At 43.0% G+C, this 17359-nt stretch overlaps 1 protein-coding gene across 14 annotated transcripts in view; it reads left to right on the top strand.

Moving 5' to 3' along the window:
* Nucleotides 1–17058, top strand: part of phkb (phosphorylase kinase, beta) — a 59595-nt gene extending 42537 nt beyond the window's left edge. For 5 of the 14 annotated variants that reach the window (XM_036963410.2, XM_036963412.2, XM_090222109.1 and 2 more), the window contains 16 exons: nt 1004–1097; nt 4270–4353; nt 5105–5209; nt 5366–5448; nt 5752–5842; nt 6297–6355; nt 6489–6651; nt 6804–6885; nt 8341–8398; nt 8654–8744; nt 12359–12555; nt 12730–12864; nt 12941–13070; nt 14939–15046; nt 15733–15870; nt 16299–17058. In XM_036963410.2, the coding sequence (XP_036819305.1) occupies nt 1004–1097; nt 4270–4353; nt 5105–5209; nt 5366–5448; nt 5752–5842; nt 6297–6355; nt 6489–6651; nt 6804–6885; nt 8341–8398; nt 8654–8744; nt 12359–12555; nt 12730–12864; nt 12941–13070; nt 14939–15046; nt 15733–15870; nt 16299–16436 (1756 nt within the window). In that variant the 3' untranslated portion in view covers nt 16437–17058. Of the gene's footprint in view, nt 1–1003; nt 1098–4269; nt 4354–5104; nt 5210–5365; nt 5449–5751; nt 5843–6296; nt 6356–6488; nt 6652–6803; nt 6886–8340; nt 8399–8653; nt 8745–11183; nt 12183–12358; nt 12556–12729; nt 12865–12940; nt 13071–14938; nt 15047–15732; nt 15871–16298 lie in introns of those variants that run through there. The other 9 variants (XM_036963411.2, XM_090222107.1, XM_090222111.1 and 6 more) reach the window with 3 other exon arrangements.
* The last annotated feature ends 301 nt before the right edge of the window (nt 17059–17359 follow it).

The following is a 17359-nucleotide window of genomic DNA, read 5'->3' as shown; positions in this document are numbered from 1 at the left end:
GTGTCTCTGAGATGAGAGAGTTGGTGTGCGTGTGTGAGAGAGAGTTTGTGGTAGTTCGTAAAGCTGGCTGTTTTTCTCCCTCTCTCCTTCACTCTTCTGTGTTTTGTTGTTGTTGCACTGTGCACATTAAGCGCTTGGCCATTGCATGGTCTTCACCTGTTAGCACCCTCATTTAGCTGTGGAGTCAGAGAGAGGGAGGTTAAAGTGGTCGGCTGGCCAGCTGAAGCCTGTTAACCTGTCCTGCTGTTCCATTCAGACGGCAGGTCTTAACCTAGCACTCGTACTTCAGCCTGCTCATTTCCTCCTAGCCGTTACCTATTGCTGCGTTTGTTTCAGAGAGTTTTTCAAGATGTAGCTTGTACAAAACCCTATAGCTTTAATCATTAAACCCTTATTGAACCGTCTCTCTGGCTAGGACGTGGAGACAAACTCTGTGTGACTTTTCAGCTGCAGTAGAGTTGACCGTCCTCAACCGGACCCTATTGTCCAGTGGCAGAGGCCCAATTCACACCAATGTGTTTAGGGACCAGGTTGTCAGGGAACAGATTCAGCTGACCTGGTCAGCCAATCAATAGCCTAGCCTGGGAGCAGCCGAATCCCACTCTGCCTCTCAACACTTCAGTTTTTTCCAGGAGGAGGGCAGGTTGAGTCAACCTCTAAACTCCCGTCCTCCACATCAACTCACCTTTGAACCTTTCCACATGGACAATCCTTCTTCTGTTCTCCCTGACTGGTGTTTTAGTGTGTTGTCAAAATTACTATACACGATTCACGACAACACTTTCAGTAGTCAAACCTCATTGTTTGCTGTGTGTCTGTTTGGTAATAAATGTGCGTTCGGTACATGTCTCCTACTGGTCATTTACGTCCTACCTCTATCGGAGTCCGCCACCAGTAGTTGGCACTCTTTTTCATAGCTAATATTCTTTTGGCCACCCAGACTGTTGGGCTTCCTAAACAGTCCCAGCTGTGTAGCCTAACAGTGTGTTGTGTTGTGTTGCAGACTGCAGGTGTTCCTGAACACCTATGGCATCCAGACTCAGACACCCCAACAGGTGGAGCCCATTCAGATCTGGGCCCAGAAGGAGCTGGTTAATGTGAGTTATACCACAGAATGAAATAGGAGTGATGTTCATCACTATGGGTAACACCGCAACCTGACCGAGGCCATAAAATGCTCACTGCAAGGAGAGAAGATTGTGGGACGTTTACGTAAATTTTTCTGAAAGTTTTAGGAAACGTACATGATTTTAGAAAGCAATAAACTAATCAGTCAATTTACCTAGATGTCCAAGGCCATCTATCAATATGTCAGCCGAGCATATGGGCTTAGTCAATTCATCTGACTTTCAATCTTTGCAGCCACGATCTATTAAGCTATCCCTCTTGGTTGCTCAATCAGTCAGAGTGAGGCTGGAGATCGGCCAATGGGATTGACCAGTTGACCTGTCCAATATGTCATTTTGGCAACCAGCGTATTCTTCTTGTGGGATGTCTATAGTATCCAGTGCATCAAGACTAAAAGTATTACTGTATTGGTGTAATGCGTATAGAAATGACCACTGCCTTTCCTAATATATTAATACATCTTAGAAAGCTCTGCCTCTGCTCTTCCTCCCTGTTGTTGGGCATGTAGTTATGCAGCAATGGATTGGGTGGGTGTCACGAGCCAGGGCGAGCAGCATGCTAAATATTAAATCACATTTGAATCTGTTAAAGGCTGGGGCAGCGCTCTGCATTGCGTCGCTCGCTTCATCTCTCTCTCTCTGCCGTTCGATTGTGTTTCCAACAGCTGCTTGACGACAGGAGAGCGGCAATTACATCCAGCAGCATGTTATTTATCTCAACCCAGGTGGCACAGCAACAGCGCTGCCAAAATAGCTTCCATTCTCCTTGGTGACGCCTCCCCAACCCATCTGCATGTCGTTTGACCCATCTCCCAGCGATCATGTCTATAAAAGCCAACGGTCGTTCCACCAATTCTTGGTGCCAAGTGGAACTTGGTCCAAAAAAACTTTAGATTTTAACATTGTCATAAAAGGAAACACATTTCCCCCATCTCATGAAGTTAAATGAAAAAGTACTATAGTAAGTGCCTATTAGGTGCCAAATAAACAGGGTTGACGATATCTTCTTAAACCTTAAAATGAGGGACAGATGTAAATGAATACCTAATCACATGAAATATATTATAATCTTCATATTTTTTATTTAACTAGGCAAGTCAGTTAAGAACAAATTATTATTTACAATGAAGGGCAAACCCGGACGACGCTGGGCCAATTGTGCGCCGCCTGATGTGAAACAGCCTGGATTCGAACCAGGGACCGTAGTGACGCCTCAAAAGAACTAGGGCTTTCTAATGATGAAACTGATGGATGATGGAAAATCTTCCTAGAGGTGACAGGGTTGATGGAGGGACATGTCGATATGCTGAATTTTTGCACTTTAGCGAGCCTTTATTCCATTGAAAATACCATTTGAATTCTCCATGTGTGTCTATATTAAAGTGTACTTCATTTAATATAATAGGATTTTAAAATTCAAAATTGGTGCACAATTTCTACTTTTAAATATCAAAGGCCCCCCTTTTCATGGAACGACCCAGATGTCTAGGAGAGAGGAGAGCAGGTTTTCGATTGATGAACAGAGACACTGCGACACTAAAGCCTTCTGTTACAACTGTCATTCTCTTACAACAGGCCTCATATCACCCAACCTAATGACACGCTCAGAATGTAGCCATCTTGATGGCATTAACAGCAATCACATTAGCAGTTTGGTTGCTTTTGATTGTGGTCTAAATGAGAGAACTTTGATGTGAGCCGTGTGCTGTGTTCATTGGTATTCTTCAGGCAGGGACAGGGAGCCGTGGGTGCAGACAAAGGTTCACACAACGTCTCTCCTCAAACAGGCCACATGGCCAGGGGCGCTGGGAATTTATTGTGCGACTTAATTCTGAATAAATATTTGCCGTCTTTCTGAACTCTGCTTTTTGAAATATTATCATAATATTCTGTTAATTGCTTGATTCATCTATTATCTTTCCTACTTTCCACCCATGTATAATTTGTTTCCAACTCATTTGAAGATGGGAAAAGCAGGAGGAGTGGCAGAGCTCCATCTAGTGGTAGGATATACACATTGCTCTTTGGTAAGACTGGTGATTGCTGTGTATTGAAGCTTGTTAGCTACGTTTCCTGCAGCGCCACTGAAGTATACAGCCAGTGTTATTGTTTATTGATTGGATTGATTAGGAGGAATAATTGACATGTATAGCCCGGTGTGGGAAGATCAGCGCTGAGTTCATCTCATCATCTCGTAAAGGGACAGTATGACACAGAGGTCACAGGGACTGCAATGTGCCTCCTCACATGCATGGATCAGGTGCTGTAAAATCAATTCCCTTTATCCGCATTGTGGATTGACAACAATTTTCCTCATCACTCTGGCATACAGGTTGTTACCTCTTTCTCTCAGTTTCAGTGTCTTCAGGGCATAGACACTCTGTGACCTTGTACCATTACATAGTGAAAGTGGAATTCAAATATATTTAAAATACCATTAGCCAAGGAAAATTTACACCAAGACCTAACCAGGTAGAAGTGAAAGAATGGGGAGCAGTGAGGGCCGATCCTGACTGACGGAGCCTACTAACTAACTGAGCTACTTGGTGTTGCTTTACAGTAAGGACCTGCAGGGGACCTTTCTATCTCTGCCTTCTGACAACTCTCCATTAAACCCACCGGCACCATGGCACTAAACAGAACCATAGGGGTGTTAGGCTCCACAACAGAGCCATCATAGGCAGGGGCCGTTAGCTACTGGCGCGTCTCAACTTCAGAGGGAGGTAATTTTAGATTATGGATCGCAACAAAAGAAAAATCATTGGGGATATGAGGAGGTTTGATCTTTTTAGAGGTGCAATAACTTTCCCTGCCTGGCATTTTTAAAATGACTCCCATTATGATCTCTGTCATATCGAGCTGAGTGTGTTGTCAGATCTGAAGGCTAGATATGTGTAAGAGAGGAAAGGAAGGTAGCTAGCTAGCTACATGATAGCAGTTCTCTATGGATCTGTGACTTGCCGGAGGGAATAGAAGGAGGGTAATCTATGTTGTGGTCTGTTTGTCAGTTGTAATGTAAATGGTGTTGGTCAATAGGCCATGGTCTAAGATTTGATGTGTAATTTCAAAAACTAGGCTTTAAAAAAAATGTAAAAAATAAACTAAACTGAAATAGGTATGCATTTCTTTCTTTCTCCCCCAGGCGTACCGCTTCCTGGCCGTCAATAAGAAGCTGGGGCTGAGTGGGCGTCCGGAAAGGCCAGTGGGCTGCATGGGGACTTGCAAGGTGAGTGTTCACCACTCATTGCTACCACATACTCCGAGGTCCTGGGCACACCACCACCTTCCTCACTGATGAACATAAACCAGCACTTTTCAGTGTGCAACCACAGCTCAGAAACGGAATAATATTCATTTACATGTACAGATATAATGTACATAGATGTTATACATATTTTTGCCTGACTCTTAACATTGTACAAAGTACTGCTGCCATGCAATCCATGATGGAAATATGTGTCATTCAATTTCGTAATCCACTTTGATATTGTGAGCTGCTGTCATTCAACTGTTGTTGGTATTCCTTCTAGTTGTCCCCAGTGAAGGACATTTTAAATAAGTTGTTTTATTTTTTATTGCCAAATGAATCAATCACAGTTCCAAACCTATTACTAAGACAATTTTTGAATGGAACATTTATGTGTTCTGATGGAATAGGGCGTCCTGCCAGAGGGCATTCTAATAATCTCTTTGTTTGTGTGCGTGGTAGCGCTTGTGCTTTAGAAACGGACAGGGAGAACGAGTGTGCCTGTGCATATGTGTTTGTTTGTAGAGGAGAGGTTGTGTGTTAGTTTTAGGAAGTGTCTGTGCTCGCAGGACTGTAACGTCTATGCGTTCTAGCTTCGGTGTATTCCTTCCTCAAGATCGATGGGTTGTTTTATGTCCTGTCCAGAGTAATGTATATGTCGGTACCTCCGAGCCATCCATCTTGGCCTGCAGGATCAGGTAATGCAATGTGTCTGCTCCACTCCCCACAGATTTATCGGATCCTGGGGAAGACTGTGGTGTGCTACCCAATCGTCTTTGATCTCAGTGACTTCTACTTATCCCAGGATGTCATGCTGCTGATTGATGACATCAAGGTGAGCTGGGGTGAACTCCCCTCATAAACACTTCTGTTTAGAGATTTGTCTGGTTTAATCCTTGTTCTGGGGAATGCACACTCACCACATTGTGTCCCTAACTGTCTGTCTGTTTGGTCAATATAAGTTTAATGTGTTACATATCTTTGTATGTAGAATGCGCTGCAGTTCATCAAGCATAGCTGGAAAATGAAAGGTCGCCCACTCTTCCTGGTCCTCATCAGAGAGGACAACATCAAGTAAGATCTACTTTTGTATTTTCTTCTGTACTGTAATTGTTACTGCTTTTAGAGTGTATTGGAATCTAGCACAGGAGGTATACCTGTATTTGCCAATAATAGTTTTGTTGTTGTCATTTATATCACTTTAGCTTGGGTGCTATGCTGATCACAGCAGTATTGATCACTATCCAAAGAGCACCTTTTTAAATGCAATAAAATTGCTTACCATCCCACAGTAGAGGTTGTGCTAGTGGAGTCCGTGGAAAGCATATACTCATTAGGTTAATATGGAGAAAATGATAACAGTAGAATATCCTTCAGGGGGAGCCGTTTCAACCCAGTCCTGGACATGTTGGCATCGTTCAAGAAGGGGCGTGTCGGTGGGGTCAAAGTTCACGTGGACAGGCTTCAGGTTCTCAACACTTTTACTTGTTTCAGTCCACTCACACTTCTTTGAGGCATTGTGATATCTACCCTCACAGTACTGTTGGTTCTCCTTTCCTTTGGAAATGCATTTAGAAATAGTGAATATGTATGTTTGCAAATCCAATGCCTTTGAATTGCCTTCACCGAGTTCTATTTCCTACTGTTACAATGACTTTCAGTGTCTCTAGAGAGTTCTTTCGATGTTTTGATGTGACGTCTTTTATGAACGACACTCAATATTCCCCTCACACCTAGCTCTAGGAGCAGACACAGGGCTCCATCCCTCATAGTCAATCTCTTTTATCATCTCATTCTTCTGGGAACATAATTCCCCTTTGTACATGTGACTGGCTGTCCTCATATCGATGTGACTTCACCTGAATTGTCCATATCCCATGTAAATGAGATTCCTTGATTTCACTATTAAATCGTCCTTCCAGACCCTGATATCAGGAGCTATTGTGGAGCAGTTGGACTTCCTTCGTGTCAACGAAACAGAGTAAGAGCTTGTTCCTGTCATTTCCGCCTTTTGTGTTTTGTGACACTTTTTTTTTTTTATAGAGGAATCAGCGTGTAAAGGATTTAACTTGCCTGTAAACCTGAAAATACTCCTGTAACTTCCCCTGGTCTAGAATCCCAGAGTTTAAGAACTTTCAGGAGCTGGAGATGCCCAAACACTCCAAGGTGAAGAGGCAGACGAGCACGCCCAATGCCTCAAACCTGGAGCAGCAGCCTGAGATCGACATCGAGGAGTGGAAACACAAATCCACCAACGAGATCATGCAGAAATTCTATGTGAGTACAGGAGTACTGTGTCAATATTAGGACAGCTACAATCAAAAGGAGATGGGTGTTTTAATGTCAGGGCCCTAGATCTGACTCTTAACTGTCTTTACACCGCCATTGGCATGACCTTTGACCTCTTTCTGTGTTTTTGTCTTTCTCAGGACTGTGACTGCCTGGCCAGTCAAGCACAGCTTGCCAGTATTCTCATGAAGAAAGAGGGTCCTGACTTCTTTGCCAAGGATGGTAGGCACGGAAACAAAAACACACGTGCAAAATGGTTTTACTCTGTTAAAGTAACAGTCCAGTGAAAATCTCTTCTTACTAATATTCTGTTTGCTCATACCCAAATAATGTTGTTGACTCGTCCTTTACTTGTTATTGTAGCCAAACATAAATGAGAGAAAAATCTCTCAGTAAAACCGAATCTTAACTTAATTTTGAAACAAACTGTTAAAAAAAATGTGTGAAATTTGCCTGGATAATGACGTCATCCTCTTTGGCAGAGACAGGCCCGTATGTGATTGGTCCAGCAGCTTTTTTGATTTTATATATTTTTCTCCGGTGGAGAGAAGGATCCTTCTCGAGGCACAGGAGTGCACACACTGCACGCACACAAGCAAGCCAGCTAGCCAACAATCCACAGTTGCTGTTATCAAACAACTATCTCGCCAGTCACTTCTATTTCAAATTGCGTGGTTTGTAAGAGTTGGCCTGCTGGCTGTTTAGAAGCAGTTATCTAACTAGCGTGCTAAGGTTTTCTATCGCGGCTAACTGGCTAGCCAACAAGAAAGCAAGTCAAAGCAGATCCTCCACACAACAGCCACCTCTCCATTCCCTTCTATTTTAAATCCTGTGGTTTGTAGCTAAAAGTTTTATGTCAAGAGGAAACCCAGTTAGCTGTTGTTGACTTATATACAGGTAACTGCCAAAATAAAGGAAACACCAACATAAAGTGTCTTAATAGGGTGTTGGGCCACCATGAATCAGAAAAGCTTCAATGCACCTTGGCATAGATTCTACAAGTGTCTGGAACTCTATTGAAGGGATGCGACACCACTCTTCCATTTGGTATTTTGTTGGTGGTGGTGGAAAACGCTGTCTCAGGCGCTGCTCCAGAATCTCCCCAAAGTGTTCAATTGGGTTGAGATTTGGTGACTGAGATCACTCTGTTTCCTAACAGGCCAAGCAGAGGCACAGAGCAAATCTGCTTTTTAACATCCTAATTATATTGTTTTGGAAGGACATCTATTTAATTCATATTGTAATTTATTGCAGGTACTATTTTATTTTCCAAAAAAATTTGGTAACACTGAACAGATACTTTAACACTATTCATCAGAGCCAGACTACCAGGCCAACTAGCCCCAGGGTGGGAATCAGTGCATCACTGTAAATTAAATGTCCATAGCCTAATCCATTTAGCACCCCCGTGACTAACTGATTTAGTTTGGATCTGTGTCTCCTCTGTGTTAGAAATAATACAAAGAACAAATGGGGTCAATTCAACCAAGGCATAGCCTATGCCGCTAGTGTCATGAATAGCAGTGTCTTGTCAAACACTGTTTTCAGGCCCAATCATCCACAGTTTACATTGTTCTAGAATGTGTGTATATATATATATATATATATATATATATATATACACACAATGATTTGCATTGCTCAGTTCACTTACAGAGGCCTTTTAACTGTTTCCAGAGACCCTAATGGAAGACATGGAGAGACTCTACAGAAGAGCTGGGACCAGGAAGCTTTGGTCAGATTTTCTTCTTTCCCTAGCTTCTTTCCCTATCATTCCCTTTTCATTTAATCCTGAAAGAATAGTTTGTATTTTATTTCATGTGGCAGGTAATATCCATCCATTTCGTACCGTACCTCCATGAAGAGTCTTCAACTTTTTTGCCTTTCAGATCATTTTACTAATCGTTTCAAGATTGAAGTAACATTTTCTCTTGTTCTCTACTGAATTCCAAACTGTTGTAAACAATGATACATATTTCTATGGGTGTAGGCTGGCGGTGCGTTACGCTGCGGCCGTTATCATGAAGTTTGCCAGTTCTATTGCCCCTCATATCACCACACTGGTGGTCCATGGCAAGCAGGTAATGGAGTAGAGTTGATGTGTAGAGTCTGTGTAGCATGTGTACTGTATTAGCTCAGCTAGCCAGTCAGTCACTGTGCACAGCGTGTACCATTAACTGTGAGTGCTATGCTTCAATCATGCACTACTTCCCTCTGCAGCACTGTCCATTTGCTCTCTATGGACGGTCAATTTCACGTTCACATGCTCCATTGGCCTTTTTGTTCTTGCCGTTGTTGTTGTTGTTGTTGTGGTTTTGCTGTGTCAAGGGAGCTGGTCGTGAGTTTTCATATTGCTCAGCGCTAAGATTGAACATAATTGCAGAGGGACCTGAGAGTCAGAGAGTGGAACAGCCTATAGGCCAGGCTCCACCTTGCTCTGGAACCACGTCAATACTCTCATTTATTTAACGTGGGTTGAAATAAGTTCCTTTTATATTACACAACATCAATGGTTTAACATCACACACCATGAGCATTTAGCCTGACATTTCCTGGACAAAATATGTAGAAGTATAAGCCGTAGACCATATCTGTGCTAAAAAGATATGAGCACAATTTACAATAAGTGAAAGAATAGATGGCTGGATGTGGTAAATGGGAGGTGAATGTTGTCGATACGATGAAAGTACACTTTTTTTGGGGGGGGGGGTCTGGGTTTTACTAAAACCTACAATTCATTTTAATTTGATTTCTATTGAAATCGTTTTTTGAAGTTGACGTGTACGGCTAAGCAACCCTGTCTGCTGCCATGTACACTCCCCTCCGTAATTATTTGGACAGTGAAGCTAGAACATTACATTTGTCCCTGTGCTCCAGAATTGGAGGTCAATATGTGTCATATGAGACAACAGCACAGAATGTCACCTTTTATTTGAGGGTATTTTTCTTACGTATCTGTTACCGTTTAGAAGTGAAAGCACTATGTACACGACATGACCAAAAGTACATGGACACCTGCTTGTCAAACATCTCATTCCAAAACAAGGACATTAATATGTAGCTCGTCCCTGCTTGGCTGCTACAACAGCCTCCACTCTTCTGGGAAGGCTTTCCACTAGATGTTGGAACATTGCTGTGGGGGCTTCCATTCAGCCACAAGAGCATTCGTGAGGTCTGGCACTGATGTTGGAGATTGCATGGCTGTGTGCTTGAGTTTTATACACCTCTCAGCAATGGGTGTGGCTGAAATAGCCGAAACCACTAATTTGAAGGGGTGTCCACATACTTTTGTGTATATATAGTGTATCTAGTCCCCCCATTTTGAAGGTGACATAAGTATTTGGACAAATTCCCTTGTAGTGTATTAAAGTATAAAAGTAGTGTATTCAAGTAGTGTATTAAAAGTTAAGTATATGGTCCCATGTTCCTAGCACGCAAGTGAAAAAGTTACAGATGCACAAAGATCATACCTCTAACTTTCTCACTCGTCATTATGCACGATTCATTCAGGATTATCCGTAATCATGATTAGCGTCCTTATTAATGTAGAAGTGTTCAGAAACATTTATATTCTTATTTACAATAAAAGTGACTCCAAAATAACACACTTCATTATTTACCATTAATTTATATTGGGCACAACCCCAAAGAACTGCAAATGCTTCCAACAAGTTTGTAGAGTCACAAGTTTGATGTAATCATTGCATGTTCGGAAAATAGCGACCAAATACTACACTTTTGACTATTTTAATACACTATAAGTGAATGTGTCCAAATGGGGGGAATAGATACATAAAGTGCTTTCATTTCTAAACGGTAAAAACTGATTTCTATTAAAATACCCTAAAATTAAAGGTGACATTCTGTACTGTCGCCTCATATATAAAATCTCATATCCAAAATGCTGGAGTATAGAGACACATTTTAGTGTTTGCTTACTGTCCAAATAAATACGGAGGGGAGCGTATGTACCATAACCACAGCCAATACCTGTTGCTTTTTCCTCACAGGAACCCAGCAAGCAGGAGGCGACGCATTGCACAGTCACTCTAGCGAATAATGCAATCGTAAATTAGTGAACATTCAAATATGTCTGGTCATTTATTGGACAATCTGGAGGTGAAATCCAGAGTTGAGTTGATTTTAGATTTGTTTTTCCATTTGCTTAGCAATAATAATACAAACATGGACCTGTAGAACAGTAGCATAATACGTCTCTTTGTACTGTATAGACACGCTGGTGGACATGAGTGGGACATGCCACGCACATGACTTTACAGCTTTGTTTTAGAACTTCATTATGTTAATTGCACCTTCAGTAATGTGCCTCAACTCACGTTATACAGCCCATCAGCGTTAATGTCATGGTTATACTGTGTGTATGGTTTTTATGATAGAGAACACAGCAGACTACATTGTTATTGCAGTCGGCCATTATGAACTGTTCCTACTGTCGAGTTAACGTATTGACACATATAGTGTTGACCCTATTAAGGATCTCCTTGTGTTTTGTTCACCAGGGGAGTTGTACGAATCGCAGCCAGTGTGATAACTAAGCTAGTGGACAGCATTGCCCCAAGTATTACTAGTGTTTTAGTGCATGGGAAGCAGGTAAGTGGACATTTTGAAAATGGGGGCCAATTTTTCAGTTGAACCATGTTTTGTTTTTTTCCTCAAGTCAGATGCCTATTTCCACCACAAGCTTTATGTTCTGATTTATCAATGAATTGGATGAAATGATGTCAATTTTGAAAGTATTAGGAACGTTCAGTTGACTGAGCTCCCGCATGTTATTGTCCTATAGGAAATGCTTAGTGTTATTGCAGTTGCACGCTTCATATTTCCCAGCTACCTCACTGTGCTTTAGCCCTGTAGCAAGGCTGCTATTGTGTTACGTAAAAGTAACCAGGGTTTAACAGGCTCTATGTATACCGTGACCTGACCTATGACCTAATATACTGTAAGCTCCCCTTTCCCTTGGATCTATATGAAGTGAGCTGCCTTGGCCACTGTTTTATCATTATACTTTTTTCTCTTAAATATTACACAGAGATAAGTTGCTTCCTAACAGTCCCCATTTCTGGCCTCATTTTGGGCGGTTCTTTGCTTTGAAGTACCTCCAAGGTGTGAATCTGCATATAGATTGCATCGTAGCAGATTTAAAAACTGTGATTTGCCATCTAACTTGAGAACATCAGTCTGCAACCATTAGTTTGAAGGCGCTATTTTTCAAAGGGATATTAAAGGATATCTTGTTTGGGAAGAATAATGATTACCCGGGTGTAATTTTCATGTGGCCTTTATGCTTTGAAAATAGGAAATATCACAAGATAATCTTGGTTATTATCTTTTGTCCCTTTCATGTTCTACTCTGTGGGGGTGCAGTTTTACAGTGGCAAGATGGATAGTTTAAGCGAAGGGGACACAGAGACATCAGCATTTCTATATAATATTGCACCCTATCTGGTCAGTCAAAAAGCTTATAGGTAGAGTGATGTCACCCATAATAGAAAATAAAATATAATCTAAGTTTTTGTTTGAACCTTTTTGACTATTTGTTCCTTGTTATCCATGATGTAAACACATCTATCTTCCTGGTTCATCACTCTGTCCTCTTAGTAAAAGAATCCCCAACAAACAATAACGGCACTGCAGACATTTCTCTGACACTGGCTGGGCTGTGCTCTGTTGCCAGGTAACGCTGGGACTGTTTGGGCATGAGGAGGAGGTGATCTCCAATCCCCTCTCACCTGGGGTCATCAAGGGCATCCTCTACAGCAAGTGCTACGGGGAGAGGGAGGCCGTGCTGCAGCAGGAGCTGGTCATCCACATCGGCTGGATCATCTCCAACACCCCCGAGCTGTTCAGCGGCATGCTCAAGATCCGCGTTGGGTACGAATAGAGCCCGGGAGGAATAGAGCTAGGCAGGCTATAGCCATGGCCATTCGGATCCTACAGCTGGGTGGTTGTTATTCTGTTTGTCTCTCAAGTTGTCTGTTTGTGGATAGCCATCTGTGGTTATGAGATGCATTGTTTTTGCTTCGTATTCCGCTGGTATTGGTGCAGGTGGATCGTCCAGGCCATGAAGCATGAGTTAGAGATCCGAGCAGGAGACATGCCACCCCAGGACATTTACCAGATGTCCCCCAGCGATGTTAAACAGCTGCTGCTGGACGTCCTTCAGCCACAACAGCACGGCAGGTAAACACTCACAAACACACACACACACATTTTTTTATTCAATTTGATTAATTTCCCTATTCGTTACCCATACCAGGTCCTGGATCAACAGGCGTCAGATCGATGGTTCCCTCAACAGGACTCCCCATGGCTTCTACGACCGAGTGTGGCAGACTTTGGAGAGAACTTGTAATGGCATCGTAGTGGCAGGGATCCATCTCCCACAGGTAGTGTTGGTAATTGCAACAGTGACATAATAATCCTTCTTAGTTTACATCCTCAAACTCCACATTTAATCACATCTCTGAAGGACCACACTATAGGCTGGCCATGCTTTCCACCTGGCTACCCCCTACCCCGGTCAACAGCACTGCACCCCCCACAGCAACTCGCCCAAGCCTTCCCCATTTTTCCTTCTCCCAAATCCAGTCAGATAATGTTCTGAAAGAGCTGCAAAATCTGGACCCCTACAAATCAGCCGGGCTAGACAATCTGGACCCTTTCTTTCTAAAATTATCGGCCGAAATTGTTGCAACCCCTATTACTAGCCTGTTCAACCTCTCTTTCGTGTCGTCTGAGATTCCCAAAGATTGGAAAACAGCTGCGGTCATCCCCCTCTTCAAAGGGGGGGGACACTCTTGACCCAAACTGCTACAGACCTATATCTATCCTACCCTGCCTTTCTAAGGTCTTCGAAAGCCAAGTCAACAAACAGATTACTGACCATTTTGAATCCCACCATACCTTCTCCGCTATGCAATCTAGTTTCAGAGCTGGTCATGGGTGCACCTCAGCCACGCTCAAGGTCCTAAACGATATCTTAACTGCCATCGATAAGAAACATTACTGTGCAGCCGTATTCATTGACCTGGCCAAGTCTTTCAACTCTGTCAATCACCACATCCTCATCGGCAGACTCAATAGCCTCAAATGATTGCCTCGCCTGGTTCACCAACTACTTCTCTGATAGAGTTCAGTGTGTCAAATCGGAGGGCCTGTTGTCCGGGCCTCTGGCAGTCTCTATGGGGGTGCCACAGGGTTCAATTCTTGGACCGACTCTCTTCTCTGTATACATCAATGATGTCGCTCTTGCTGCTGGTGAGTCTCTGATCAATCTCTACGCAGACAACACCATTCTGTATACTTCTGGCCCTTCTTTGGACACTGTGTTAACAACCCTCCAGACGAGCTTCAATGCCATACAACTCTCCTTCCGTGGCCTCCAATTGCTCTTAAATACAAGTAAAACTAAATACATGCTCTTCAACCGATCGCTGCCTGCACCTGCCCACCCGTCCAGCATCACTACTCTGGACCATTCTGACTTAGAATATGTGGACAACTACAAATACCTAGGTGTCTAGTTAGACTGTAAACTCTCCTTCCAGACTCACATCAAATCTCCAATCCAAAGTTAAATGTAGAAATGTCACCCTGGCCTAACCAAAATAATAAAGAGAACACAGAATACTAAGACCAGGGCGTGACAGTATATCTCTCTGGTCACCCCCAAAACCAATTCTTCCTTTGTCCACCTCTCCTTCCAGTTCTCTGCTGCCAATGACTGGAACGAACTACAAAAATCTCTGAAACTGGAAACACTTATCTCCCTCACTAGGTTTAAGCACCAGCTGTCAGAGCAGCTCACAGATTACTGCACCTGTACATAGCCCATCTATAATTTAGCCCAAACAACTATCTCTACTGTATTTATTTTGCTCCTTTGCACATTATTTCTATCTCTACCTTGCACATTCTTCCACTGCAAATCTACCATTCCAGTGTTTTACTTGCTATATTGTATTTACTTTGCCACCATGGCCTTTTTTTTTTTTTTTTTTTTTGCCTTTACCTCCCTTATCTCACCTCATTTGCTCACATTGTATATAGACTTATTATTGACTGTATGTTTGTTTTACTCCATGTGTAACTCTGTGTTGTTGTCTGTGTCGAACTGCTTTGCCAGGTGGCAATTGTAAATGACAACTTGTTCTCAACTTGCCTACCTGGTGAAATAAATAAACAAAATAAAACCATCGGGGTGTTCTTGCCTAAAGCATTAATGTTAAAATCTTCCACTTCCCTTCCATTGCAGCAACCTACTCTGTCTGACATGACCATGTATGAGATGAACTTTTCTCTGCTGGTGGAAGACACACTGAAGGACATTGTGCTGCCTGAGTACAGGCAGATAGTAGTAGAGGTAAGGGCCAATCAGATTTCACTGTAATTTACAGCTGCATGTTTTCCACACACTGCTATTGGTCAAACGGGTTGCTCGATTGACTATCTCATCCACACATTTCCTCTAACAACGCTTCCGCTACACATTGGGTTAACAATACAAAAATCCTATTGGGGTGCTGTACTGCAGCGCCAGCTGTGCCACCAGAGACTCTGGGTTCGCGCCCATGCTCTGTTGTAGCCGGCCGCGACCGGGAGGTCCGTGGGGCGACACACAATTGGCCTAGCGTCGTCCGGGTTAGGGAGGGTTTGGCCGGTAGGGATATCCTAGTCTCATCGCGCACCAGCGACTCCTGTGGCGGGCCAGGCGCAGTGCGCGCTAACCAAGGTCGCCAGGTGCACGGTGTTTCCTCCGACACATTGGTGCGGCTGGCTTCCGGGTTGGATGCGCGCTGTGTTAAGAAGCAGTGTGGCTTGGTTGGGTTGGGTATCGGAGGACGCATGACTTTCAACCTTCGTCTCTCCCGAGCCTGTACGGGAGTTGTAGCGATGAGACAAGATAGTAGCTACTAACAATTGGATACCACGAAATTGGGGAGAAAAGGGGGTAAAATTCACACAAAAAAAAAAACAATACAAAAATCCTAATTGTACACACATTTTCTCATGGCTCTATTTTCTTACATCTAATCTCCATGGTTGCAGCTGCTGATGGTGGTGTCCATAGTGTTGGAGAGAAACCCGGAGCTGGAGTTCTCGGAGAAGGTGGACCTGGATGTTCTGGTGAAGGAGGCCTTCCATGACTTCCAGAAGGACAGGAGTCGGGAGGGGACGAAGAAACCGGTAGGTGCTATGCTCTGGCCTACCCAGTCCACTGGGCTCACAGGATCAGAGGGTGGGTCAGACCACTGTCACACACGGTTTTTGGAGTTCATATAGCATGCGAGCTTAGCTGTTGTACTTCCACAATGATGTACAGTACATGTTATCTCCGCTAAGTAGACGCAGACCTCATATTCGAGGTGAGGATACCTTGGGAGCTTTGGTGATCATTTTTCTGGTCAGTCTACTTAATTAACACTGAATGTTAAGGATGGACATAATTGTGTCACTTGTTTACTTGTAATGCATATCATATATTTCCATTCTGAATAATTGTTCGCTCTGCATGTCGTTGCGGAAAAGCAGTGCTTTGTTAAACAACTTTTGACAGTTCGCACTGTATATAACAGTACCGCTAGTTTACAATGAAAAAAAAAAATTGTCCGCAGGATGACATGGAGGAGTTCTATAAGACACCGCCGATGGGCAGGAGAGGTACCTCCAGTTACCTGACCAAGGCTGTGATGATTCAGCTGCTTCAGGGAGACGTGAAGCCCTCCAAGGATGACCCCTGCTCGGTCAGCTAAACTAAACTCATTCAGCAGAGTGGAGGAATCCACCGCTACTCTACTTTGTCGAACTACTAACAACACGCTAAATTAGTCAGCAGCACTGACTGTTGTTCCACCGGCAATACCCTTCTTGTTCTGTTAGCTTCAAGCTATTTATACAGGATGTATCAGATCTTATCAACACCGTTATTACTGTTAATAACATTGAACTGTTACCCACCCGAAATCCTTGCATGCAGAATTGTACGTATAGCATTAGCATTGTGGGGCAGCCCACATTGTTGATTTGTAGTTAATCAATGGCATGATATGCAAATCTAGAGTTGCATCCCAGTGCACACTTCTTCTTTTTTTTGTCTGTCTTAGTATGTCCGGGTCTTTTTGAAAGCCTGATCGCTGTATTTTTGTGAATGTGGTCACGCGTTCCTTCACTCTATGAAAGTGATATATTAAGTTGTTTAATGTTGATGTGTTTACACGTGGTTTGAGTGTGCCTATCCAGTTTAGTGAATCTGAATTGAACTTTTTCAATGTGTGTGTGTGTGTGATGTTGGCTGATGTGTTCCGTCACTCTGTCAAGGTGATTTTGGAAGCTCCATACTAGTTTCAAAAAAATAAACTTGAGGCATCCTGTTGATTTATTTGCTTGGTTCATCATTTTTGAATTTTGCGGTGCGTTACCCCTACTATAGACAATTAGCCTTGTATCAGCTAAATGCCCTTGTATAAGCTAAATGTGTAAAAGGCATTATAATCACAACCTGGTGTAACACATTTATTTTTCATTTGGGCTGCAGTTGCAACAGAAATGTCATGATTATTCAAGCGTGTCAGTTCGTGCCTGGTGGTACTGTATGTGTATTGAATCTCACCACTAGTAACTCCCACTCATGTTAGCTTAGCTGCAGTCATACCAATCTCACTGCTGGAGCTGGAAA

The sequence above is a fragment of the Oncorhynchus mykiss genome, chromosome 26, assembly GCF_057628025.1.
Source record: "Oncorhynchus mykiss isolate SJ-2025 chromosome 26, ASM5762802v1, whole genome shotgun sequence".
NCBI lineage: Eukaryota > Metazoa > Chordata > Actinopteri > Salmoniformes > Salmonidae > Oncorhynchus > Oncorhynchus mykiss.
Note: the sequence above shows the minus strand (reverse complement) of the source record. Positions and strands in the feature narration are given on the sequence as shown.